Below are 26,476 nucleotides of genomic sequence, written 5' to 3'. Positions count from 1 at the left end.
ACCCATTAGAGTGTGTTTCAGACATAAAACAGTAGTACTGGCATATAGAAAATATTTAGTATTTTGTTGATTCTTTTGGATTTAGCCGTAAAATTTTATGGCTAATTAGTTATTTTGTTTTCCATTAAAGATAAATAATATTCATTCTTTTTTTAATTTCAGATAGAAAATGCTGCTGAAGAACCTAGAGTCTTATGTATAATACAAGATACTACTAATTCGAAGACAGTGAATGAACGGATCACTTTAAATTTACCAGCTTCTACCCCACTCAGAAAGCTGTTTGAAGATGTGGCCAACAAAGTAGGCTACATAAATGGAACCTTTGATCTGGTGTGGGGAAATGGAATCAATACTGCTGATATGGTAAAACTCGAGACTTAAAGCATCTTTTCTTAGGCAGCTAATAAAATTATTATACCCATTTGTTGTTGTTAATAATTACATAAAATGATATATAATTATATCAATTTCTGATTGATATAAGCAAACGTATAGCAACTATAGTAAGAGCCTTGTGCAGCTCAGTACTTGGATCCCTACTCTTCCCTTTTCCTCCATTCTGGATTAAGCATCTGCTTATCCTGAAATGTCATTTTGTTGGTTTTTTCATTCAGGTAAGGTGACTATTGTAATATTAGGTCAACTTATATTTTTAAATGGATATAAAATCATAAATGGACATAAAATCATAAGTAGTCCTATGATCTGAATTTTAGAAAAGAAGAAAAAATGTATATAAAAAGAAAAAAGTGGAAGGATATATACCCCAATGTTAACAGAGATTATCTCTAAGTGACTTCTGTTTCTTTTCGAGTGTGTTTTCTGGGTAACTTTTAAAAATTTTATGTGTAGTTTTTTCCCTATGAATATGAATTCCTTTTGACTTTAACTCTCAAGTTCAAAAAAACATTTTTAATGGCTATAGTCTTCCCTACACCCTCACTTTTCTCAACATTGGTCAGGAATATGAATGAGTAGTGCGTGAGGCATATAAAGTTCTGTCTCCCATCTATCAACTCGAGTGTATCAGAATGACAGTTAAGGTTGAAATTGCTCTACCAGATAAAAAATCTTAGATGTTTAATTTTCAAAGGAGTGATCACTTCTTCCTAGGATCTTCTGGATCCTGACTGTGGACTTGAAATAGGTACCATTTATCATTACAGGCTTTCCCTTAAGCGGTCTTTCTGAAGGTGCCCATTTTGTTATGTTATAGAATTATTTTGGTTGTGTTGCTTAGTGTATTGCTTATCTGGGAATTCATTATATTCATAGATAAGTTAGATCTGGAGCCCTGGCAGCGTAGTGGTTAAGTTCTCAGCTGCTGTCCAAAAGGTTGGCAGTTTGAATTTACCAGCCTGTTCTTGGAAACCCTGTGAGGCTCTTCTGTCCTGTTGGGTCGCTATGAGTTGGAATCAACTGCACGGCAGTGGGTCGGGTTGAGTTAGATCTAAGCCTACCTTAACAGAAATTTATCAACATCATTATTTTTAAAAATACCATTTGAGCCCAATAAATGTAGAAATACATCTTTTTGCATATCACTTGTTTTTTCCATTGCTGCAATTAATACTTTTTCATAATCTAAGATATCTCCTTTTCTACCTGTAGGCTCCACTGGATCATACCAGTGACAAGTCTCTTCTTGATGCTAATTTTGAGCCAGGAAAGAAGAACTTTCTGCATTTGACAGATAAAGATGGTGAACAGCCTCAGATACTGTTGGTAAGCTATTTAGAAAGTCCTATATATATAATTTTTGTGTACTTTCACCTACCACTTGAGAATGCAGTTTTCCAAAAGAAGGAGGAGAGATGTGTTTTGTAATATAGAATATTATAAAATGTAATAGGATATTTTTCCTTGTTTAGTTTTGCTTTATTCTATGTGTACGTCTTAACACGGTGATGCAGGGCATCCATAGCATCATTATTTGTGTATATATTCTGTTGCCACTTTTTGCTCAGCCTGTTTTTGGAAATTATATCATAAAGCAGGTTATGTTTTCCCAAGGAAACCGTTATAATTGTAAGCTGCATTCAGAATCAGAGATATAGCATCAGATTTCCTTGATTCCGTTCTCCTACTTTCCTGGGTTTTTCAAAGCTGTAACTGCAGTTCTTCTGAAACAGGTTAATACATGATGAGTTGAAGCACCAAGTTCTGATAAATCTTGGTTTTGTTAATTAAATTAACACTTATCGATAAGATGTAAAATAGCTAGGCTACTTGGCAAGACCTTATTTATTGTAATCCTTCATCACTACACATTCAGATAAAAATTTTATGGAATTCCTGTTATATACAATTCACATTAGTAGTTCCTTGGGCTTCCAAATGATAGATAATACAGCTTCAGGCATCAGAAAATTTTTATTATGGTTGGGGTATGTTACATACCTATGAAAATAAACAATTTAAAGTAGTACTGACATAAAAAAAAAACCCAAATCAGTTGCCATTGACTCGGCTCCCACTCATGGCAGTGCCATATGTCTCATAGTAGAACTGTGCCTCATAAGGTTTCTTTTTTTTGGTTAACTTTTTATTGTACGTTACGTGAAAGTTTATGGACCAAATTAGTTTCCTGTTCGATAGTTTGTACATAAAGTGTTCTGTGACATTGGTTTCATTCCCCACAATGTGTCAGCACCCACCGCATTTCCATCCTAGTTTCCCCATTTCCTTTCGTCCTCAATTGCCACTCCTTCCTGCCTTTTCATTCTTGGCTTTGGGCACACGTTGCCCTTTTGATCTCATTAATTGATTTTTCTAAGGAGCTCGTTCCTTTCGGGTGTTATTGTTTATTTTATCGGCCTGTCTTTGATGTAGCTGAAAGTTGGTCTCTGGGAGGAATGCCTTCAGTTCCAGGTCAGAAGGGTATCTTAGGGCCATAGTCTTAGGGGTCCCTACAGTCTCTGTCAGACCAGTAAGTCTGATCTTTTTGGTAAATTCGATTTTTTTTTTGTTGTACAGTTCTTCTCCCACTTTGTCTGGGACCCTCTGTTGGCATCCCAGTCAGAGCAGTCGTGGTGGTAGCCAGGAACCATCTAGTTCTTCTGGTCTTGGAGTCGTGTAGGCTGTGGTTCATGGGGTCCATTAATCCTTTGGACTAATCGCTCCCTTGAGTCTTTGGTTTTATTCGCTGTATTTGCTCCGGATGTTAAGAGACCAATAGTTGTATCTTAGATGGCTACTCACAAGCTATTAAGACCCCAGAAGTTATTCACCAAAATAGGATGCAGAGCTTTGTCTTTATAAACTATGTTGTACCAGTTGACATAGATGTCCCCTGAGTTTATGGGCCTTCGCCTTCCAACCTAGGAACTTCATCCTGTAAGGTATTTAATTATGTGTAAGAAGTTGCCTGAACTGTGGCCCTTGTGTGCTCTATTGTTTATATTAATATGTAAGCAGCACATCCAGTTATGTGTGTAGAAATATCCACCACCAAACCTATATCTGCAGGTGGGTGTGTTCTCTCATACCTTCCCACACCTGTTGGCATATGTGTCTGCCTATGTTTCCATTTGAAAATTAGTATTTGGTAATACTATTGTTGCAGGATTGTCTGTGCTATAGTAATTGTAACCGTTGTTGCCTTTTGTTCTTACGTTCCTCTCGGTATCCTCCCATGCTTGGTCATGTTTTGCTGACTTCCCTCATATTGTGTATTGCCTTTCCATTCACCAGTATTAACACATGTCTTCTATCCATTTGGTCATTTTTCCTCCCTCTCCTGCCCATCCCTGGTAACCATCGGTTCTTTTTTTTTTCTGTGCGTAAACCTTTTCTTGTTTCTTCTAATACTGGTCCCATACAATATTTATCCTTTAGTGATTAACTTAATTGTTATGATGTCTCCAGATTCATCCATTTTGCAGGATATTTCACGGATTCGTCATTATTCTTTAACATTGCATAGTATTCCTTTGTGTGTATGTATCACAGCTTGTTAATCCATTCATCTGTTGAGAGGCACTTAGATTGTTTCCATGTTTTTGCTGTTGTGAATAATGCGGCAATGAACATGGGTGTGCATATATCTATTCATGTCACAGCTCTTATCTCTTTAAGGTATATACCTAGGAGTAGGATTGTTTGATCATATGATATTTCTATTTCTAGCTTTTTGAGGAAGGGCCATACCATTTTCCATAGTGGTTGTACCATTTTACATTTCCACCAGCAGTGTATGAGAGTTCAGCCTTTGTACAACCTCCCCAACATTTGTAATTTTCTGTTTTTTTGATTAGTGCTAGAAATGTCAGGGTGAGATGGTATCCCATTGTAGTTTTGATTTGCAGCTCTCTGATGGCTAGTGATCATGAACATTTCTTCATGTGTTTGTTAGCCGTCTGAATGTATTCTTTGGTAAAGTCTCTGTTCATATCCTTGGCCCATTTTTTAACTGGGTTGCTTGTCTTTTTGTTGTTGAAGTGTTCTATAAATTTTAGATATGTCATAGCCAAAATTTTTTTCCCAGTCTGTGGGTTCTCTTTTCTTTTTTGGAGAAGTCTTTTGATAAGCTTAAGTGTTTAAGTTTTAGGAGGTTCCATTTATCTAGTTCATCTTCTGCTGTTTGTGCATTTTTAGTTATGTTTGGTATCCTATTTATGCCGTATATTAGGGCCCCTAGCGCTGTCCTTGTTTTTTCTTCCATGATCTTTATAGTTTGAGGTTTTCTGTTTAAGTCTTTGATCTATTTTGAGTTAGATTTTGTATATGGTGTGAGGTATGAGTCCTGTTTCCTATTTTCACAAATAGGCATCCAGCTTTGCATCACCATTTGTTAAGGAGACTGTCTTTTCCCCATTTAATGGACTTTGGCCCTTTGTCAAGGATCAGCTGTCCATAGATGGATGGATTTATGTCTGGGTTCTTGGTTATGCTCCACTGGTCTGTGTGTCTGTTGTACCACTACCAGGCATGACTACCATGATTGTATAGTAGGTCTGAGATCAGGTAGCATGAGGCCTCCTACTTTGTTCTTCTTCAGTAATGCTTAGCTTATCTGAGGCCTCTTCCCTTCCTTATAAAGTTGGTGATTAGTTTTTCTACCTCGTTAGAGAATGCTGTTGGAAGCCTGGTACTGGTACAACAACAGGCACATAGACCAATGGAACAGAATTGAGAACCCAGATATAAATCCATCCACATATGAGCAGCTGATAGTTGACAAAGGCCCAGTGTCAGTTAATTGGGGAAAAGATAGTCTTTTTAACAAATGGTGCTGGCATAACTGGATATCCATTTGCAAAAAAATGAAACAGGACTCATACCTCACACCACGCACAAAAACTCTCCAAGTGGATCAAAGACCTAAACATAAAGACTAAAACGATAAAGATCATGGAAGAAAAAATAGGGACAACCTTAGGAGCCCTAATACGAGGCATAAACAGAATACAAAACATTACTTAAAAATGATGAAGAGAAACCAGATAACTGGGAGCTCCTAAAAATCAAACACCTGTGCTCATCTAAAGACTTCACCAAAAGAGTAAAAAGACCACCTACAGACTGGGAAAAAATTTTCAGCTATGACATCTCTGACCAGCGCCTGATCTCTAAAATCTATATGATTCTGTTAAAACTCAACCACAAAAAGACAAAGAACCCAATCAAAAAGTGGGCAAAGTATATGAACACGCGCTTCACTAAAGAAGATATTCAGGCAGCTAACAGATACATGAGAAAATGCTCTCGATCATTAGCCATTAGAGAAATGCAAGTTTAAACTACGATGAGACTCCATCTCACTCCAGCAAGGCTGGTATTAATCCAAAAAACACAAAATAATAAATGTTGGAGAGGCTGCAGAGAGATTGGAACTCTTATACACTGCTGGTGGGAATGTAAAATGGTACAACCACTTTGGAAATCTATCTGGCGTTTTCTTAAACAGTTAGAAATAGAACTACCGTACAACCCAGAAATCCCACTCCTTGGAATATACCCTAGAGAAATAAGAGCCTTCACACGAACAGATATATGCACACCCATGTTTATTGCAGCTCTGTTTACAATAGCAAAAAGCTGGAAGCAACCAAGGTGTCCATCAGTGGATGAATGGTTAAATAAATTCTGGTATATTCACACAGTGGAATGCTATGCATCGATGAAGAACAGTGATGAATCTGTGAAACATTTCATAACATGGAGGAACCTGGAAGGCATTATGCTGAGTGAAATTAGTCAGATGCAAAAGGACAAATACTGTATAAGACCACTATTATAAGATCTTGAGAAATAGTATAAACTGAGAAGAACACATTCTTTTGTGGTTACAAGAGGGGGGAGGAAGGGAGGGTGGGAGAGGGTTATTTACTGATAAGGTAGTAGATAAGAACTACTTTAGGTGAAGGGAAGGGCAATACTCAATACAGGGACGGTCAGCTCAACTGGACTGGACCAAAAGCAAGGAAGTTTCCGGGATAAACTGAATGCTTCGAAGGTAAGAACTACTTTAGGTGAAGGGAAGGACAATACTCAATACAGGAAAGGTCAGCTCAACTGGACTGGACCAAAAGCAAAGAAGTTTCCGGGATAAACTGAATGCTTCGAAGGTCAGTGGAGCGAGGGTGGGGGTTTGGGGACTGTGGCTTAAGGGGACTTCTAAGTCAGTTGGCAAAATAAATTCTATTATGAAAATACTCTGCATCCCATTTTGAAGTGTGGCATCTGGGGTCTTAAATGCTAACAAGCGGCCATCTACGATGCATCAGTTGGTCTCAACTCACCTGGATCAAAGGAGAATGAAGAACACCAAGGTCACACGATAACTATGAGCCTGAAACAGAAAGGGCCACATGAACTAGAGACTTACATCATCCTGAGACCAGAAGAACTAGATGGTGCCTGGCCACAACCGATGACTGTCCTGACAGGGAGCACAACAGAGAACCCCTGAGGGAGCAGGAGAACAGTGGGATGCAGACCCCAAGTTCTCATAAAAAGACCAGGCTTAATGGTCTGACTGAGACTAGAAGAATCCCAGTGGTCATGGTTCCCAAACCTTCTGTTGTCCCAAGACAGGAACCATTCCCGAAGACAACTCATCAGACATGGAGGGGAGTGGACAATGGGTTGGAGAGAGATGCTGATGAAGAGTGAGCTACTTGTATCAGGTGGACACTTGAGACTGTATTGGCATCTCCTGTCTGGAGGGGAGATGGTAGGGTAGAGAGGGTTAGAAACTGGCAAAACGGTCACAGAAGGAGAGACTGGAAGGAGGGAGCGGGCTGACTCATTAGGGGGAGAGTAAATGGAAGTATGCAGTAAGGTGTATATAAGCTTATATATGACAGACTGACTTGATTTGTAAACTTTTACTTAAAGCACAATAAAAATTATGAAAAAAAAGAATGCTGTTGGAATTTGAACCAGTATTGCATTATGTCTGTAGATCACATGGGGTAGTATTGACAGTTTCACAATGTTCAGTCTTCCTATCCATCAGCATGGTATGTTTTTCCATTTATGTAGGTTTCTTTTAGTGCTGTTTTGTTGTTTTCTTTGTATAGGTCTTTATGTCCCAGGTTAGATTTATTCTTAATCTTTTTATCTTTTGGGGGTCTATTGTAAATGGTATTGTTTTCCTGATTCTCTTCTCAAAGTTCTCTTTGTTGATGTAGAGGAATCCAATTGATTTTTGTACATTGATCTTGTGTCCTGCTACTTTGCTGAATTCTTCTGTTAGTTCTAATAGCTTTTTTTTGTGGAATCTTTGGGATTTTTGATGTATAGGATCATATTATCTGCAAACAGGGATAGTTTTACTTCTTCCTTACCAAATTGGATGCACTTTATTTACTTTTCTTTTCTTATTGCTCTAGCTAGGACTTCAAGCACAGTGTTGAATAAGAGTGATCATAAAGGGTATCATTGTCTGGTTCCTGTTAAGTGAAATACTTTCAGTCTGTATTGAGAATAATGTTGGCTGTTGGTTTTGTATAAATGCTCTTTATTATGTAGAAGAATTTCCCTTCTTTTCCTGTCTTGCTGATAGTTTTTACCAGGCATGGGTGTAAGACTTCATCAGGTTCCTTTTCAGCATGGATTGAAATGATTATGTGATTCTTTTATTTATGTGGTAGATTATGTTGATTGGTTTTCTAATGTTGAACCTTCCTAGCATACCTGGTATGAGTCCCACTTGGTCTTAGTATATTAATTTTTTGATATGATGCTGAATTCTGTCGGCAAGAATTTTGTTGAGAATTTTTGCATCTGTATTCATTAGGGACATTGGTCTGTAATTTTTTTTTTTTTTTTTTTTTGAGGTATCTTTGCCTGGCTTTGGTATCAGGGTTATGTTGGATTCATAGAATGAATTTGGGAGTATTCCTTCCTTTTCTATACTCTGAAATAGTTTGAGTGGTGATGGTGTGAGCTGTTCTCTGAATGGTGGAGTTATCCAGTGAAGCTGTCCAGGCCAGGGTTGTTTTTGTTGTTGTTGTCGTTGGGAGTTTTTTTGTTTTTTTTTTTTACCTCTTCAGTTTCTTCTTTTGTCATGGGTCTGTTGAGTTATTCTACCTCAGTTTGTGTAAGCATAGGTAGGTAGTGTGTTCCTAGATATTTTTCCATTTCCCCTAAGTTTTCAAATTTATTAGAGTATAGTTTTTAATAGTACTCCGTTAAGATGAAAACCCTGGTGGTGTAGTGGTTAAGAGCTGTGGCTACTAACAAAAAGGTCGGCAGTTCGAATCCAATAGGCACTCCTTGGAAACCCTATGGGACATTTCTTTTCTGTCCTGTAAGGTTGCTATGAGTCAAAATCAACTCAACAGTAATGGGTTTGGTTTTTGAGGGTTTTTTTTTTTTTTTTTTTTGTTATGAATCTTTTTATTTTGTTGGGACTGTTGTAATGTTCCCCGTTTCATTTCTTATTTGGGTTATTTGCTTCTTCTCCTGTTTTTCTTTTGTTAGTTTGTCGGAGGGTTTGTCGATTTTGTTGATCCCTGCAAAGAACCAACTTCTGGTCTTGTTGATTCTTTCTATTGTCTTTCTCTTGTCCATTTCATTTATTTCTGGTTTAATCTTTATTATTTCCTTTCTTCTGGTGACTGTGGGCTTCTTTTGCTGCTCTGTTTGTTCAAGTTGTAGGGTTAATATTTTGTTTTTGGCCCTTCTTTTTTGATGTGTGTGTTTACTGCTATAAATTGACTTCTGAGCACTGCTTTTGCTGTGTCCCAAAGGTTTTGGTAAGATGTGTTTTCATTCTCATTTGATTCTAGGAATTTTCTTATTCCATCTTTGATTTCTTCTATTACCCAGTAATCTTTAAGCAAGATGTTACTCAGTTTCTGTATATTTTTTCCCTTGCTAGTCCTGATTTCTTCTTTTATGCCACTGTGATCAGAGAAATGCTTTGTATTTTTTTCAATTAAATTTTTATTGTGCTTTAAGTGAAGCTTTACAAATCAAGTCAGTCTCTCATACAAAAACTTATATACGCCTTGCTATGTACTCCTAGGTGCTCTCCCCCTAATGAGACACCACACTCCTTTTCTCCACCCTGTATTTCCATGTCCATTCAGCCGGCTTCTGTCCCCCTCGGCCTTCACATCTCCCCTCTAGACAGGAGCTTTCCACGTAGTCTCATGGGTCTGCTTGATCCAAGAGACTCACTCCTCACCAGTATCATTTTCTGTCTTATAGTCCAGGCCAATTTCTGTCTGAAGAGTTGGTGTTGGGAATGGTTCCTGTCTTGGGCTAATGAAAACCTTATGCATTACAACAGAGTATTGTCCAGTATAGTGCTAGAAGATGAGCCCCTAGGTTGGAAGGCACTCAAAACATGCAGTGGCTGCAACGATGGCCTTGACCGTACCAACAATCATGATGATGGCTCAGGACTGTGCAATGTTTGTTCTGTTGTATATGGAATCACCATTAGCCGGAGCTGACTCGGCAGCAACTAACAACAGTCCTTTCTACTTCTTCCTCATTAATAGGAAGGTTTTTGGTTGAAAACAATAGGAAACTCTCCTTCTTAACCAATAATTATTGAGTACCCTCTGCCTGTTGGGCCTGCTTGGCACAAATGATACAAACATAAATGACTGACTTGTCATTAAGGAGTTCACAGTGGAACTTCTGATTTATTAGTACCAAAAAGCCTCTTACGTTAGGACAAAATTTGAAAGAGAACTGAGAAAGTAAGAAATTTTGGAAGGAGACATCATCAGCTTTCAAACTTTCTGATGGAAATGGTGAGGGCATACAGTCCTTTGAATTCCTTGCTGGTAAAAGTAATAGTAAAACCATGTCTTTTTCTTTGCCTCAGCAATATGTCTTTTTTCATTGTTTCGGCAACATTTGCTCTTCAGTAAATATTGGTTATGCTATATTTTAGGAGGATTCCAGTGCCGTGGACGACAATGTTCATGACAGGTTTATAGGCCCTCTTCCAAGAGAATGTTCTGTGGGCTCTACCAGTGATTATGTCAGCCAGAGCTACTCCTATTCATCTATTTTGAATAAATCAGAAACTGGTAAGACTTATTATTGCTTTTGTTTTGTATTTTCATAAAATCATAGGGCATTAGACCCAGAATGATCTTAGATATCTCAATCCTCGTCTCATCCCCTTATTTTTTAGATAAAAAAACAGAGAACCCGAGCAAGATTACCAAATCTAGCTAGGTAGCAGCAATACATTTAGAATAAGAACATGGTTTCCCCTTCCCTCAATCTCTGGGTTTTTTTTTTCTTTGTTTTTTACTGTATTGTTATTGTCACTTGGTACTAATAAAGGAAGACATTAAATACTGTGTTTGAAGGAAGAATTTTCTTTTTGATAATTTTCTATTTTGAATATAATCTTAAATTTTTGAAGTTACCTTCCTCTGGAAAGGAACAACTCTGTTATGTCTTTTCGGATTAGAAAGACTACAGGAGATACTTTCATTTTGAAGTAGATGGGCAGGACTTATTTTATTGGGCATATTGTCTTTTAGTTCAGTCCAATTGCATTTGAAGTGAGTCATGCCGTTTTAAAATTTATATTAATTTTTTCGTAAACATGATTCAGCCTAGTTTTTTTTTTTTTTTTTTTTTAATTTTTAAAATGTAGCAATTTAGTGAAATTGCTTTCTTCATTCAGGAGCTTGATCATTTATATATCAGGTTGCTTAATTTCCTAATGGAATCCCTGGTAGCTTAGTGGTTAAGTGCTACGGCTGCTAACCAAGAGGTCGGCAGTTCAAATCCACCAGGCACTCCTTGGGAACACTGTGGGGCAGTCTACTCTGTCCTATAGGGTCGCTATGAGTCAGAATCGACTTGACACCAGTGGGTTTGGTTTTTTGGTTTGGAACGATCTAGACACTTATGTGTTATACGATTTAGTCTTACAAGAGACCTTTGTAGTAGTTTAGAATCTTAGCTCTTAGAACTTTTTTGAAGAGGTGATATTAAATATTATATACAAATATCCAGGAGAAGAAGGAAACTATGGAGTGATAGTGCAGGTTTTGTTTTAATATGATTTGTTATCTTCTATTTGCTATATTTAATAATTAAAACTTCAAATAATTTTCTCTTAGTCATATGTGCAGGCTTAATGTTTTATTTGGTAGGTAAATAACACTAAAGCCTGGTTATATTTGATATTTAGGATCATTTATATCAATAAAACTTTTGCAGTAAATCACCAAGAAAAAAGAGAATGCAAAGTTACCTTCTGTTTCAGATAATAAGGAATAATAAAGCTGTTCCTTATTGCACTGTCTTAGAGTAGTGATTCTCAAATATTTATTTCTTTAAAAATCATTTGAGGGTACTTGATAAAAATGCAGATTTCAGGGCCTTAGTCCCCAAATGCTGATTTAGCTTCTCTGGAGTAAAACTGGAAACCCTGGTGGTGTAGTGGTTGAGTGCTATGGCTGCTAACCAAAGGGTCGGCAGTTCAAATCCACCAGGCACTCCTTGGAAACTATGGGGCAGTTCTACTCTGTCCTATAGGGTCGCTATGAGTCAGAATCGACTCGATGGCACTGGGTTTTTTTGGAGTAAAACTTGCTGCTATGGGATTGATTCCAGCTACTAGCAACACTATAGGACAGAGTAGAGCTGCCTCATGGGGTTTCCAAGAATGTAATCTTCACAGAAGCAGACTGCCGCATCTTTCTCCTGTGTAGTGGCTGGTGGGTTCGAACTGCCAACTTCTCAGCAGCCGAGTGCTTAACCACTGCTCCACCAGGGCTCCTTGAAGCAACTTTAACTTACCCTTATTTTGCCCTGGGTTTGCCACATCTGCTGCAGATTTCTATCTCTGACTGTTGAGGAATTGGGGGAAGTAGATGGAGAGAAGAATGGGGAATCCCCGGAAGCTTATCTGAGAAGAATATACAGAACAGCCTGGTCACCTGGCCAGTGGAGGAAGGCTATAAATAAACTCCAAAGTTAGACATTTATTTTTATGAGCATCTTATTATAATAATATAACACACGCTTGCTTCTGTGGAAGTGTCTGTTCATATGAACTAAGAATGAAATAATGTTTTTTATTATTTATAACTAGGTCACATATCATACAAATTTGTTTTGTTCATTGTGAACGTGCTGTTGTGCTAAGTAGAGAGATCAATCAGCTTGTACCGCTGCCCTCACACTGGTGGGGAAGTCATATAAGTAGTCATTACAGAACAGCCAGATAAATGCTGTAATATGAATTAAGCACAGGGTGCTCTGGGAATAACTCAAGTGAGAAGTGAACAGGAATTGAAGCAGTTTCTAATTAAATATGTTATAATGTAGAATAAAATACATAAACACATACACAGCGTTCTTAAAGTAAAAATGAAAGGCTAGAAATCAAAGCTTAAACCTCAGTCCACAGTGAAGGGCAAGCAGCATGTAGTTGGCCTCTTTGAAGTCATGCAAGTGTAGATGGTGTGCAATCTGTTCCTGTTTTCCACAGCTGACCAAGGTTCACCATGCATTATTTGTTAGTCCTTTCATCACCTTCTTTGGCCATAAAGTTATCCACCAAGCCTACCATTTCTGAAGACATTTTTGATAATTGTTGAGAAATTGGAAAATGTATCTGGGAGCTTTGGTAAACAGCCTTTCCATCTGTTGATTTAATTTTTTTTTGAGACAACTAAGTAATTTGGTGTTAAGTGGGAGTAAATACATTTAAGCAAGGTGTTTACCACATTTTGCTCAAATCATGTGGCGTTAGTAAAATGATGAGAATGATTTTTTTGTGTGTATGTGTATCTTACAATTGGGGCTGAAATCTACTCCAAAAGAAAAATTCCTAAAATGTTCCCAGCAGTGGCAGCCAAATCCAATTATGTATATAAAGTTAATTCCTTTTAAATGTTCACTTGAATTTTAATTTCATGTGCATTTCTGCTTGCTTCCCTTTTCTTTTTCTTCCTCCTTGCATTCCTTTTTCCCTCTGAATTCTCTTCTTATTTTATATTCACATTTTGCATAGCATGCTAATCTATAGAATTTGAGACTTGTGGGCCTGTTAAAATGGTCTGAGGTTTTGGGAATTTGCATATAATGAATTTATCTCATACTATTTATCCTTAATAGAAATCGGTGTATAGGGCCTGGCAACAGGGATAACTGATTCCGTACAGTCTTCCTACTTTGGGCATGTAGTATATATATAAGGTGAATTTGTTCATACATTTCCATTTTAATGTACAACTTTTAGATTTGGGGAAGAAAGCTTTTTATACAAATGAAACATACTAGTTTAAATGTTACATTACTCTTAAAATTTTATTAAGTGCCATATAGTATCCATGTGTATTTCTGTATATTTCTATTACAAGATACCCTTCTAGACTTCAAGAGATAAAATTTCTGAGAAATAAGGTTTACATAGTGTACATAATTAGAAAAAGGGATCTGTCTTATGTACTGCTGAAAAAAATGAAATAATTTCCAACTGAGTAGCCTTAACCTCTCGATCTTTATTGCGTATGAAGTATTTTATTTGTTATTTTTTAATCTCAATGCTGATTTATGGATATTTGTGTTTTCTTTTTAAAGGATATGTTGGCTTAGTAAATCAAGCAATGACTTGCTATTTGAATAGCCTTTTGCAAACACTTTTTATGACTCCTGAGTTTAGGAATGCATTATATAAGTGAGTATTAAAATCAACTCTATAAATAAAATTGATTTAATAATGAAATACAGATTTTTAACCGATAAAATTGAATTTTGTATATATTTGTAATGTATGGGACATTTCTTACTTCATCAGACATACCTTTAATTATATTGAGAAATGAATCTTGTGTGAAACTGGCATGTGAAAAATTTGTGGGCAGAGAGAATCAAAAGTGCATAGACAAGAAAAGAAAAAATGTAAGATTTGCATTTAGGATAAATTATCGTATTAAGCTTCCCTCAAGGCTTTAACAGCTTTATTAAAAAATAAATGTTACATGCTTTTGAATCTGAATATTTAAGCCATACTCTTCTTTCCCTCTCCCTCTCAATTTAAGAAACCAGTTATCTTTTTAAATTCGCAGACTTTGTTTCTAACTAAAATACAATATAGCTTTTATGTCTGTATGTGTCTATGTATTCATTTAAAAAAAAAATGTATATCAGATACTATAAAATACGCTAAGGAGGAAGTCTATAAATAAACCCTAAAGCCAAACATTTATTTTTATGAGTATCTTACAAAAAAATTTTTTTTATTATAATACATATACATCCTTGCTTTGTATACTTTCTTTAAAATATAAAAAAATATATATAACTTCATTATTTTTTAAAGCTATTCTAAAATATGAATAAACTTATTTTTTCCCTTTTTGTGTTGCTTTTGACTAACATCTTTAAAATTATAGTGAATATGCATTTAAAGTATATTTGGAACTTTTAAGATTATTAGTTTATTATTCAAACAGTATTATATTACCATTACATTCATCTACAAGCTCATAATCTGAATTTACTTGTAAGAGTTGACATGTTTTTCGTTCAGCAAGTACTTGTTACCTAGTAGTATTTATAGTGGAGCCCTGGTGGCACGATGAGTCAGAATCAACTCAACAGCAATGGGTTTTGATTTTTTGGGTGGTGCAGTGGTTAAGAACTCCACTGCTAACCCAAAAGGTTAGCGATGTGAACCTACCAGTGGATCTACAGGAGAAAAGACCTGCTAATCTGCTCTTGTCAAGATTACAGTCAAGGGCTATCTCATTAGGGGGAGAGCAATTGGGAATATGTGTATATAAGTTTTTGTGTGAGAGACTGACTTGATTTGTAAACTTTCACTTAAAGCACAATAAAAATTAAAAAAAGAAAAAGATAACAGTCATGGAATCCCTATGGGGCAGTTCTCCTGTGTCATACAGGATCACTGTGAGTTGGAGTCAACTCGAGGTACACAACAGGAACAGTATATGCTAGGCACTTGGTAGATAGAACTGGCATTTGAAATAAAGTCTTTGTTCTTGAGTAGTTTATTGATCTCTTCACAGTAGCAATATGTGTATGTATGAAGGAGTTTAAATGACATTTAAGGATAGCTAAATGCCATGAAAGTTTAGAAAAAGGGGATTAATGACATTTAGAGAGGTGGCTTAGTGAAGGAAGTAGAACTTGTGCTAGGTCATAAAGCTAGATATGATTTGGCCAGGTTGTGAAGAAGGAGCATTGCAAACAGGAGGTCTTTTTTAAAAACAGAAGTTGAGTAATAAAAGTGCTACCTAAATGTTGGTTATTATTAGTATGTATCAGGCACTCTTCGAGGGATTTTACTGATGAAGATCAAAGACTACATCCTTCAGTATGGAGTACACCTCAACATAAAGAAAACAAAAATTTTCGCAAATGGACCAATAAGCAACATCATGATAAATGAAGAAGGATTGAAGTTGTCAAGGATTTCATTTACTTGGATCCATAATCAATGCCCATGGAAGCAGCAGTCAAGAAATTAAATGTATTGCATTGGGCAAATCTGCTGCAAAAGATCTCTTTCAAGTGTTAAAAAGCAGGGACATCACTTTGAGGGCTACGGTGTGCCTGACCCCAAGCCATGGTATTTTCATTCACCTCATATGCATGCAAAAGCTAGATGATGAAAAAGAAAGACCAGAGAAGAATTGATGCCTTTGAATTATGGTGTTGGTGAAGAATATTCATTATACCATGGACTGCCAGAAGAACAAACAAATCTGTCTTGGAAGAAGTGTAGTCAGAATGCTCCTTAGAAGCAAAGATGTACTTTGAACATGGCATCAGGAGGGCCCAGTCTATGGAGAAGGACATCACTCTTGGTAAAGTAGGTCAACGGAAGAGAGGAATACCCTCAACAAGATGGCTTGATACAGTGGCAGACACAGTGGGCTCAAATGTAGCGATGATTGTGAGGATGGTACAGGAATGGACAGCGTTTCATCCTGTTGTACATAGGGTCGCTATGAGTCAGAACTGATTCAATGCCATCCAACAGCAGCAGCTTCAGCATCAGACACTGTTCCAAGCGTTTTACGTATGGAATCATTTAATTTTCACAGTAACCATATAAATTGCGTGCTATTATTCTGTTTTTTACAAGGAAGGTAAAGGAAGGCACAGAGAGGTATTAAGTACTTTGCCCAAGGCCATACTGCTAGAAGTGGCACACCCAATAGATTCCAAAGTCTGTTACTCTGTCCTGCTTGTATTGTTGTTAGGTGTCTTCCAGTTGATTCTGACTCAGAGTGATCCAGTGTGACAGAGTAGAACTGCCTCTTGGGTTTCTTAGGCTATGGTCTTTACAGCAGCATATCGCCAGGTCTTTTCCCCACTAGGTGGGTTTGAACTGCTGACCTTTTGATTAGCAGCCAAGCGCTTAACCATTATGCCACCAGGGCTCCTTGCTTATGCTATAGCTGATCCCAGTAAGTCTAATGTGTTACAGGGACTTCAAGGAGGTCAGCATAACTAGAGTTTTTGTCAGAGTACCGAGGATGAGCTTTTTAACCATGAGTTCTAATACCCTGAACATGATCTGTAAATTTATAGCACTGGGGAGAAGAGCAAGAGCTTAGCCAGGGCTATTCATTATGTAAACAGATATTAGACATTTACTCTATACTTTTTAAGCACTGTTCTAGGCACACGGATTACAGTGGTAAATAAGACAAAGTCCCTCCCTTAAAGCTTCCTTAAGTAAGCCTAAATAAATAAGCTTATTTCACATAGTAATGTCAGAGAATATTGAATATACCGGGACTGTCAGAAGAACGAAGAAATTAGTCTTAGAAGAAATGCTCCTCCTTAGAAGAGAGGATGGTGAGATTTCAACTTGCTTACTTTGGACATGTCATCAGAAAAGACCAATAGCTAGAAAAGGGCATCATGTTTGGTAAAGTGAGGGTGGGTGAAAATGAGAAAAACCCTCTGTGAGATAACCACAACAATAGGGTCATACCAACAATTGTTAGGGTGGCACGGGACCAGGCAGCATTACGTTCAGTTATACATAACATTGCCACGAGTCAGAGCCAGAGCCAATTCCGTGGCAACTGACAGCAACAACAATGTGGAAAGCGTAACTGTCAGGAGGTAGAGAGGGGTCACAAAATCAGATATGTGGTCAGGGAGGACCTCTCTGAAGAAGTACCAGGAGAATAGATTTAATAGGAGCCAGCCCTATGAAGATCTGGGGGAAGAACATTAAAGGCAGAAGAAGCAAGTGCTGAGACACATAAGGAATAAAAGAAATCCATTGTGACTGTGAGTAAGGAGGGGAATAAGAGATAATAAGACCAAAGAGGAAGGCCAAATGCCTTGGGGATGATGAGAATAGAGTGAAGTTTATAGCAGGTGGGAAAACAAAGCCTGAGCACTGAGGAGGTTCCTTAATGAAGAGCTAAGGAGGGATAGCCTCTTAAAGAGCCTGGACCTTGCTGGATTACAGGGAGGGTAGCACGAAAAGGATAGTGCTTTATTTGTTTTCTTCTCTTGTTCTGTAGTAGTCAGCGAAGATCCTGCCATTTTAGATTTGGAGGCAGGAAAGAGGCACAGTAAATACACTGCTTTAGGAAAATTTATGTAATACAGTATGTAGAATTTACTTGAAAGATAGGAAATCCTGGAGGAATCTGTCATTAAACTGGACATGGATGAATGAGGATCAAAATTATGATGATGGCAGTGATTTTGATATTTCAGATTGAAAACTGATAGGACTTAGTGACAAATTTTATTTCAGAGTAGTGGAAAAGGAAGATGCAAATAGGGCACCAGGGTTTCTAACCTAGGTTAAAAGTATCAGCAAAATTTAAAACTTTTTAATGTATTTATAAACAAAAGCCTAAAGGACAGGTGAGAATTCTGTTCTATATTACGGTTAATTCCTCCCACTAGCGAATTTCCCTTGTAAGAAATTTGAGCATACTCTTATTTTAAGTTCAGTGTTCCTTTACAGCTTCTGGGAAAATGTTAGATCCTGTAAATGTCAATTATAAGTCCTTTATGTTTCGGATAATCAGAGGGAGCTGGGGACTGAGCAGGAGAGAGGAGGGTTAAAGCAGGTGTGAAACGCTGAGTAGAGGTGTCTGTAGGCAAGCCTTGAAAAGACAAAAAGGGAACTATATCCCATTGACATCTGCAGTGCAGAAGTGAGCTTCAGGGGTCATAGAGCTGTGACTTCTAATCCTCAAGTTAGAAAAGTACTGAACACTGTAACAGAGGGTCATACCCAAAAGAGGGAGAATAATGCCTTTTAGTGTAGTAAACTACAGCAGAGGAGAATGAATGCTCAGGCCTCTTTTTAATACCGAAAAACTTCTAGTGTGGAAGTAGAAATTAGTAAGAGTACCCTTATTACTAACTTGATATAGAAAATCATTAATATTGACCTTAATATATTGTATTTGATGTTTTATTTTATTGAATATAAATTATTTTAACTTTTATGGGTACATTACCAACTTCAGTCCTCCAATCTTAATTCTTTTTATGAGATCTTAAATTCAGCCAGAAATTCATTTGTCACAGACAATCCCTAGAGCTAGACTGCTGCTTACCATAAATTTGTGAGGGTAAATTCTTATCTGGATTATTTTATTTACTTACTTATGTTCCCTTTTAAAACCATTTATTATGGAAAAGTTCCAACATTAAAAATATAGAAATACTGTTGTGAATCCCTCTGTACCCATTACTCAGCTTTGAATGTTATGAACTCGTGATCAGTCTTTTTTTATCTGTAACTCCCACCCAAGTTATTTGCAAGAAGCGTAATCCCAACATTATATTGTCTGCAAATATCATTTTAGATCAGTACTAAGATTTTCATATTTCTTCTTCTTTTTTTAACGAACAATTTGTTCAAATCCGAATCCAATCAAGATCCATATATTGCAGTTGGTTGATAAGACTGTTTTAATCTATTTTAGTCTCCTTCTGTATTTTTCGCCTTTGCAATTTATTCATTATACATAGAATATATATGTTGAAAAGTAATGTTATTTATTCTGTAGTTTTCCACATCTTGGGTTTTGATGTTTTTGTTACATGCTCATAGTGTCATTTAATAAATTACTCTTCTATTCCCTGTATTTTTTGTGAATTAATAATTAGAACAAGAGTCTTAGTCAGATTCAGATTCAATGATTACTTTTAAATGAGCTTTGTCTTTCATTCTGAGAATTGTTGCCATTTTAAGCCTTTTCTTTATAAAGTTAAAATTTCTTCTGAATTAAGAATTAGAGAAAGACTAGTATTTCACTAGATATTAAAAGCTTCAGTTAATATAAAAACTCTGTATAGCCACCAGAGTTAAGACCTTACATTATTATGATTTTCATATTAATTATGCTTTAAAGAATAAAAATAATTTTTTTTTCTATGAGTAATTTTTGCAAATTTTATTTTAACAGGTGGGAATTTGAAGAATCTGAAGAAGATCCAGTGACAAGTATCCCATACCAACTTCAAAGGCTTTTTGTTTTGTTACAAACCAGCAAAAAAAGAGCAATTGAAACCACAGATGTTACAAGGAGCTTTGGATGGGATAGTAGTGAGGGTACTAATTCTCATGTAATAAGTATTTCTAATATTCAAAGATTCTGTCAGTCAGTATTATAATACATAACACATGTTAACAGCTGCACTGACTTATACCTTTCATTGCTTTTTGCTGGGATTTAAAAGTAAATTATTTTTAAAAATTTAAGCTCTAAGGGGTAAATTTTTGATCAGTTGAACTATTCTTATAAGTTTGGGCATACCCTGTTTTTGTTAGGTATTTGAACTAAATTTTTTGTCTTAGATTTTTCATGACATATTTCTTTACAGTGAAAAATAATAAAAGTAACAGATAATCATAGCACCATAAAACATATGCAATTTATAAAATGCTGAAATTTCTTGATTCTTTTCCTTGTGATTGCCTTCTCATGGTTGTAATGCATGTTTTGTTTTATTTTTACATTTAGAATTATTTTGTGTAGACTTTGCAATGTTTCAGCCCATTTATTTTAAATAACAATTTAATTTTTATTATACTGTATTTATTGCTTGGAAACCCTGGTGGCGTGGTGGTTAAGTGCTATGGCTGCTAACCAAAGGGTTGGCAGTTCGAATCCGCCAGACACTCCTTGGAAACTCTATGGGGTAGTTCTACTCTGTCCTGTAGGGTCGCTATGAGCCAGAATCAACACGACGGCACTGGGTTTGGTTTTTATATTTATTGCAGTTTTTAACTAAATTTTATCTTAAAATAGCTTGGCAGCAGCATGATGTTCAAGAACTGTGCAGAGTCATGTTCGATGCTTTGGAACAGAAATGGAAACAAACAGAACAGGTAATTGACATCTCTGAAGGTGAGGGGAGGACTATTACTGTTTGCAAATAATCATTCATTGCCTTAAAGTGACTTTTATTTTATTGGAATGTTTTAAAAGTTGGACATTAGCCTGGTGGTTAGAGTACTGAATGGGGAATTGGAAGTACTCGGTTCTCACTTAGCCATTACCTGGGTCGTAAAGATCCTCAGCAATCCACCCTACACTGCAATTTCCTCACCTTTCACGTGAGGAAATTTGGCTGTATGACCTGGAATGTCTCTCTTAGCTCTAAAAACTATATAATTCAGAGTCTGGGTTGTTTTTGGGGGAGTGGCTTTTAGATATTTGCTAATAAATTGTTTGTGTTATAATCTGTAACACATTATAATGTCTTTTCGTCAGGCATTTCTCTCATTTGACCAAGGAAGGATAGTCAGTCCTATGCTCTTGATACTTAGAATCCTCCTTAATTTGACCCTATTCTTCTTATCCAGTAGAAGGAAGAGCAAGTTAGAGGTGGGGACATGAGGCACAAGGCTGAACCAGATGGGGCACAGTACAGGGGAGGGATTATCTGGGGTGTTGTGATGGAAGAGTATGGGGATAAAAGAGGAAGAGCATGGAAGCCAGCTTGGCAGGTGTGCTGCCTGACGGGAACTATTGTGATGACTTGGATCAGAGTCTTTCAAATTGTAGATTGTGATCCATTCATGGTTTTGAAATCAGTTCAATGGGCCAGTACCAGTACTTAAAAAAAAAAGTTATGGAATAGAAAAGAATAAGAGAGCATCACATAAGTAAGGGTAAGTAGTGTTTCACGAAACTTTTGTTATAGATACTGGATTATGATGTAAATTGTTTTTTGTGGGTTGCTGTAAAAAAATGTTTGGAAAACACTGGTTTGAACCACTTCGAAATGCCCCCCCGAGTACAGAAGACATAATCGCATATGACCAGGGCAGGTAAAGGAAGAAAGAAGACTTTATTAAATAAATAGTTTCAGAATAGAGAAGGTGGATCATAGTTTGAAAGCTTATAAGTCCTAGCCATTAAAAAAAAATGTAAATTAATGAAGGAGGTAAACTGAAATTTAATTTCCCTTATATTGAAAAAAATTTTTAAGTTCATCTAGTGATTTCCTTTTTCTACGTAGTCTTATGAGACTGTACTAACTTTCTACAGATGGTATTAGGGGCTGTTTCTTCTTCATAGGTCTGAAGTTGCCCTTCTTTGTTAAATCCCTCTGTGGGTCAACACGTCCATTAAGATCAGCTGGGGCATACCTACTGAGTTCCCAAGTTTTGATATAAGAATCTTGAGGCAAGACATTCACATGGAGGGTCCTTACTTAGAGAATTACCTGCCTTCTTATGAGCCAGAAGAGTGCAGGTTGGCTAAGTTTGGGGACTAGGTACGAGATCCATTCGTTAGTGAGGACATTTTGAGGGAGACAGATTTTAGAATATTTTTTGAATTTCCATACATTTAAAAAAAATTATAGTTTTCTATTTCTCCTTAAAATTGAGTTATGTATGTTACTGAAAGTTAAAAAGTTTTATTTGAACCTTGAAGGATATTATTTTATAAATCTGAATATATAGTTGTGAAAATGGCAATATGCATGTGTAAAGCTAGACAGATAGTTATTTAGATTATAATTATCAACTTGTCTAAAGCAGTAGGTAGGATGTATTGTGTCCTATTGAAAAATTAATATGTGGTATAAGAGCATAGTAAATTGGTGACTGGTTTTCTTCAAAATCTATTTTAATAGTTCATATTTTTAGAGGTATGAGAATAATAGTTAATTTTTGCACATCGACTCTTAAATCAGTATTAATCTAATTTTACTGATTTTTTAAAAATTAATTTTTGTCAAGCCTTAATTTTTTTTCTATAGAATTTTAGATAAGTCTAATATTAAGGCTTTCTAAAGCTTTAACAGTAAAAATTAATATTCTTTTGAAATCCATTCTAAAAGACATGAGTTGTGTTTTCACATATTTTAAAATGTTTTTAAACTGTAAATATTCTTACTTTTAGGCTGATCTTATAAATGAACTGTATCAAGGCAAGTTGAAGGACTACGTGAGATGTCTGGAGTGTGGTTATGAGGGCTGGAGAATCGACACATATCTTGATATTCCATTGGTCATCCGACCTTACGGGTCCAGCCAAGCATTTGCTAGTGTGGTGTGTACCTTTCAGCTGACTGCTTGTGTATCCCTACACAGAATACATAATAGCACAGTGGTATAATCTATTTTAAGGTAAGTATCATCCTAGATACGCCTTCTTGGGTTGTTAGTCATTCCTGCATTTAAACTAGCAAGATCCAGAAGATTTTTGACCCTTCAGTGAGTCCTAATAGTGCATGTATAAGAGGAAAAATGAATGCAAATGTACTGCCTCATGGCTCCGTATTTTTTGTCTTTCTGATGGATGATTATCAGATTTTTTAAATCTCTAAACAATCTGTAAATGCTTTTTATGTGACCATTTTTTGTACTGGAAAGTACATTTTATTTTTGGGGGGATTGTTTTGGTCCATATACTTTTAAAATTAGAAAAATAATCTCTGATTTTTATGATAAGGCCACATTTTTCAAAGGGGCATCCGTCTTCTCAATATTTAGTTTAAAACCACACATTGTATAAGCACAGATAATTTGAAGAATCAAAATTATATATAATCAGATTATATACTGAGTATCTAATTGGGGGATTATCTAAGACCATCTCATTCCTCTTCTTGTCAAGCATCTCTTAATTGTTTTTTGATAATTTTCTTACTGCGTTTTTTATGCATATTTTACCATATTCAAAAGGAGAGTCATGGGAGGAGTTAGGCTGATATTTAAAATTACAGTAGTTAAAAGTATGCATTTGAGCCTATTATGTGCCAGGAGAACAGAGCTAAATAAGAAAGACGTCTAAAGAAAGTAGAATTTCATCATGTTGTTTTGGGTTTTATTTATGCTGTTATCAAGCTACTGGTGAGTTTTTGCTAAAATCAGTGTTTTTAAGCTATTCCATACTTTATCCTCTAAGAAATGTGCCACAAGTATGGTTTACTCTTCTGGACTCTAGAATGATTGCATCCAATTGGTTTTTTCTCATATTTTTATGTGGCTACAAGAAATGAGCAGATTATTGTGGAACCAGTCAGGGGAATCCAAAGCAATCATCTAAGTAAAACACCTTTCCTGAATAGTGAAGGCGCCCTGATGGCGCAGTAGTTAAGAGCTATGGCTGCTAACCATAGTTCGTTGGAAACCCTTTGGTTTTGTCCTATAGGGTTGCTGTGAGTTGGAATCTACTAGATGGCAGCGGATTTTTTTGGTTTGAATAGTGAACGATGAAGCCTCCTTCCCTCCACTACTGTTTACACATAGTCTGTTTTTCTGAATATGTTTGAAAAAAAATTTGTTAAATACTGGATAGTACCCTTTATAAACTAAGCATCCTAGGCATATTAAATGGACCTTGGTTTGAGTAGCTAATTTAGTTTTATTAATTTATTGGAGCAATTTGAGCTAGAAATAATATACTGAAAATTATTCAATAAATTATTAACATTTGTATTTCAATAACTTATTTTCTAACTAATTTTTAAATAGGACTTTCTTCAGCAAAATACACTAGGGAAAAATTTGGTAGTCCCAAGTGATGTAGACTACTTTTTCTACCTTACCTATTAAACGGTATTGTTCATGAAAGATTTTTCACATGTACTTTCAGTTCAGCTTTTTTTTGCATATTAATCGAGTGTTGAGGAAGCTTATTTTATTTCCCTTGCCATGTTGGCATCTTCTGTTTGCGTATTTGGCAACTCTAATTGCTTAGCTAAATCTTTATGTCATTACTTATTCACCTGCTGATTTGCCACCATTCCCTTAAGTACGTTATAGATAATCGGCAGTGGAACAATATGGAGGACACTTTTGGAGTAGTGAAAAAAGTCACATTCCTAAGTAGAATTCTCCAAAGGTAGTATCCTCCATCAATCCACGGATAGTGGTGGTGGTGGTTCGATGGGAATCGGAAATTACAGCTATGAAGCAGTATATGAGCAGGTTTATAACACACATGCACTAATAGGACTTGTGGAAGGGAACTTAAAACTTCTTAGACTTTGCTGGAATCTCCTGAGGAAAATTACAGCAGGTGAAACTACCCAAGATAGGGGTTCTAAGGAGGATACTGCCTTCAGAGAACTTTAGTTGGAGGTAAGTGATTTCCATTATTTTATGAATTAAAAACCTGTAACTCTACGTTTCTTAGGCCACAGAAATCATCACACAGCATGTAAAATTAGGTTTATATCACTGCTTGCCATTGTGTATTTTGCTAATGCTCTGTGTTTTAAAAATACTTTACTATAAATGTGAATTGAAAAATATAGTTTAAAAAAGCATTATAAAAATCTCTCACTCAGAATATACATGACCTTTGGCCTTAATTTGAATTGAAATCTTATTTTTAAACTTATTTTTCTGCCTTTATTAGTAGAGTTTGGTAGAGTCCTGGTGGCAAACTGGTTACAGCACTTGGCTGCTAACCAAAATGTCAGTGGTTCAAACCCACCAGCCACTCGATGGGAGAAAGATGTGGCAGTCTGCTTCCATAAAGATTTACAGCTTTGGAAACCGTATGGGGCATTTCTTCTCTTTCCGATAGAGTCACTGTGAATCAGAATCGACTCGACAGCAGTGGGTTTGTTTGGTTTTTTTTGTTTGTTTGTTTTTAATATATATACATGCAAACACATGCACAACCTAATGGCTATATGTTCTGTTTGTTACATGTTCTGTTCAGTAAGCCACAATATGGATATGTGTATAAAGCATGGTTAACCAGATGTTTAAAAAATGTTTACTCTCAGACAATTAAGTGTGAGGTTAAATATTGAAGTTTTTGTTTGTTTGTTTTTAGCTTTTATCTGAAACATCCAATTTCTGAAGTTGTTTTAGCTCCACGGTCAGATAAATTAACTTGGGAATAATATTTAAGATTAAAATATAAATGGAATTACCACTTACCTAACTTACTACTATAAAATCTATAATAATTTTTATGGTCTTTTTTCAACATGATAGATAGCAAATTATTTTTATAATGAGTGCAAGGAGTGTCATAATTTTTTAAAAGAGGCTTTTTATCATAATATTTTCTGCATTAAATTATTTTTTAATTATTATAGCTATGATTTTTATTGAAATTTCTAGTCTTCATTTTACCAGAACAAGTAGGGAATCAGTATTTAAGCGTTCTTCTGCCATTTTATTTTACTCACAAAAGGACTTAATAGATGTTGTGAGGTAGTCTTCTTTGATTCAGTAAATTTGGGCAAGTTTGTAACTGTAACCCTCTTTGGGAGGCTCACAGTGCCTATGTATATTTTTTAAATGCCCTGAGGGTTGCTGTAGTAGATAAATTTGTTTAACTGTGTTTTTCCTGCAGTTTTCTTTTTCTGTGGGACATTTGTTAATGTCTCAAGGGATATTAGGATTCTGAGGGACACATTTTGGGAAGTTCTTCATTAGACTAAGGTGATTTAAGAAACATCCTGCTTTGTCAAATTAATGTTTATATCCTTGGGATATTGATAGAGAGTGAGAATACTAAATCATGTATTATAATTTCCTGTTGGTTAACTTTATTTTGTTATTCTGGAAAATTATCAGCTGAAGAAT

The 26,476-nt window shown here is 36.0% G+C and overlaps 1 protein-coding gene across 2 annotated transcripts in view; it reads left to right on the top strand.

Annotated features, from left to right (window-relative positions):
* USP47 (ubiquitin specific peptidase 47) overlaps positions 1-26,476 on the top strand; it is a 148,872-nt gene that overhangs the window by 59,423 nt on the left and 62,973 nt on the right. For both annotated transcript variants that reach the window (XM_010592234.3, XM_064288426.1), the window contains 7 exons: positions 163-366; positions 1,615-1,728; positions 10,364-10,502; positions 14,026-14,122; positions 19,872-20,017; positions 20,718-20,797; positions 22,824-22,973. In XM_010592234.3, the coding sequence (XP_010590536.2) occupies positions 163-366; positions 1,615-1,728; positions 10,364-10,502; positions 14,026-14,122; positions 19,872-20,017; positions 20,718-20,797; positions 22,824-22,973 (930 nt within the window). The remainder of the gene's footprint in view (positions 1-162; positions 367-1,614; positions 1,729-10,363; positions 10,503-14,025; positions 14,123-19,871; positions 20,018-20,717; positions 20,798-22,823; positions 22,974-26,476) is intronic.

This window comes from Loxodonta africana, chromosome 7 (genome assembly GCF_030014295.1).
Source record: "Loxodonta africana isolate mLoxAfr1 chromosome 7, mLoxAfr1.hap2, whole genome shotgun sequence".
Lineage (NCBI taxonomy): Eukaryota > Metazoa > Chordata > Mammalia > Proboscidea > Elephantidae > Loxodonta > Loxodonta africana.
Note: the sequence above shows the minus strand (reverse complement) of the source record. Positions and strands in the feature narration are given on the sequence as shown.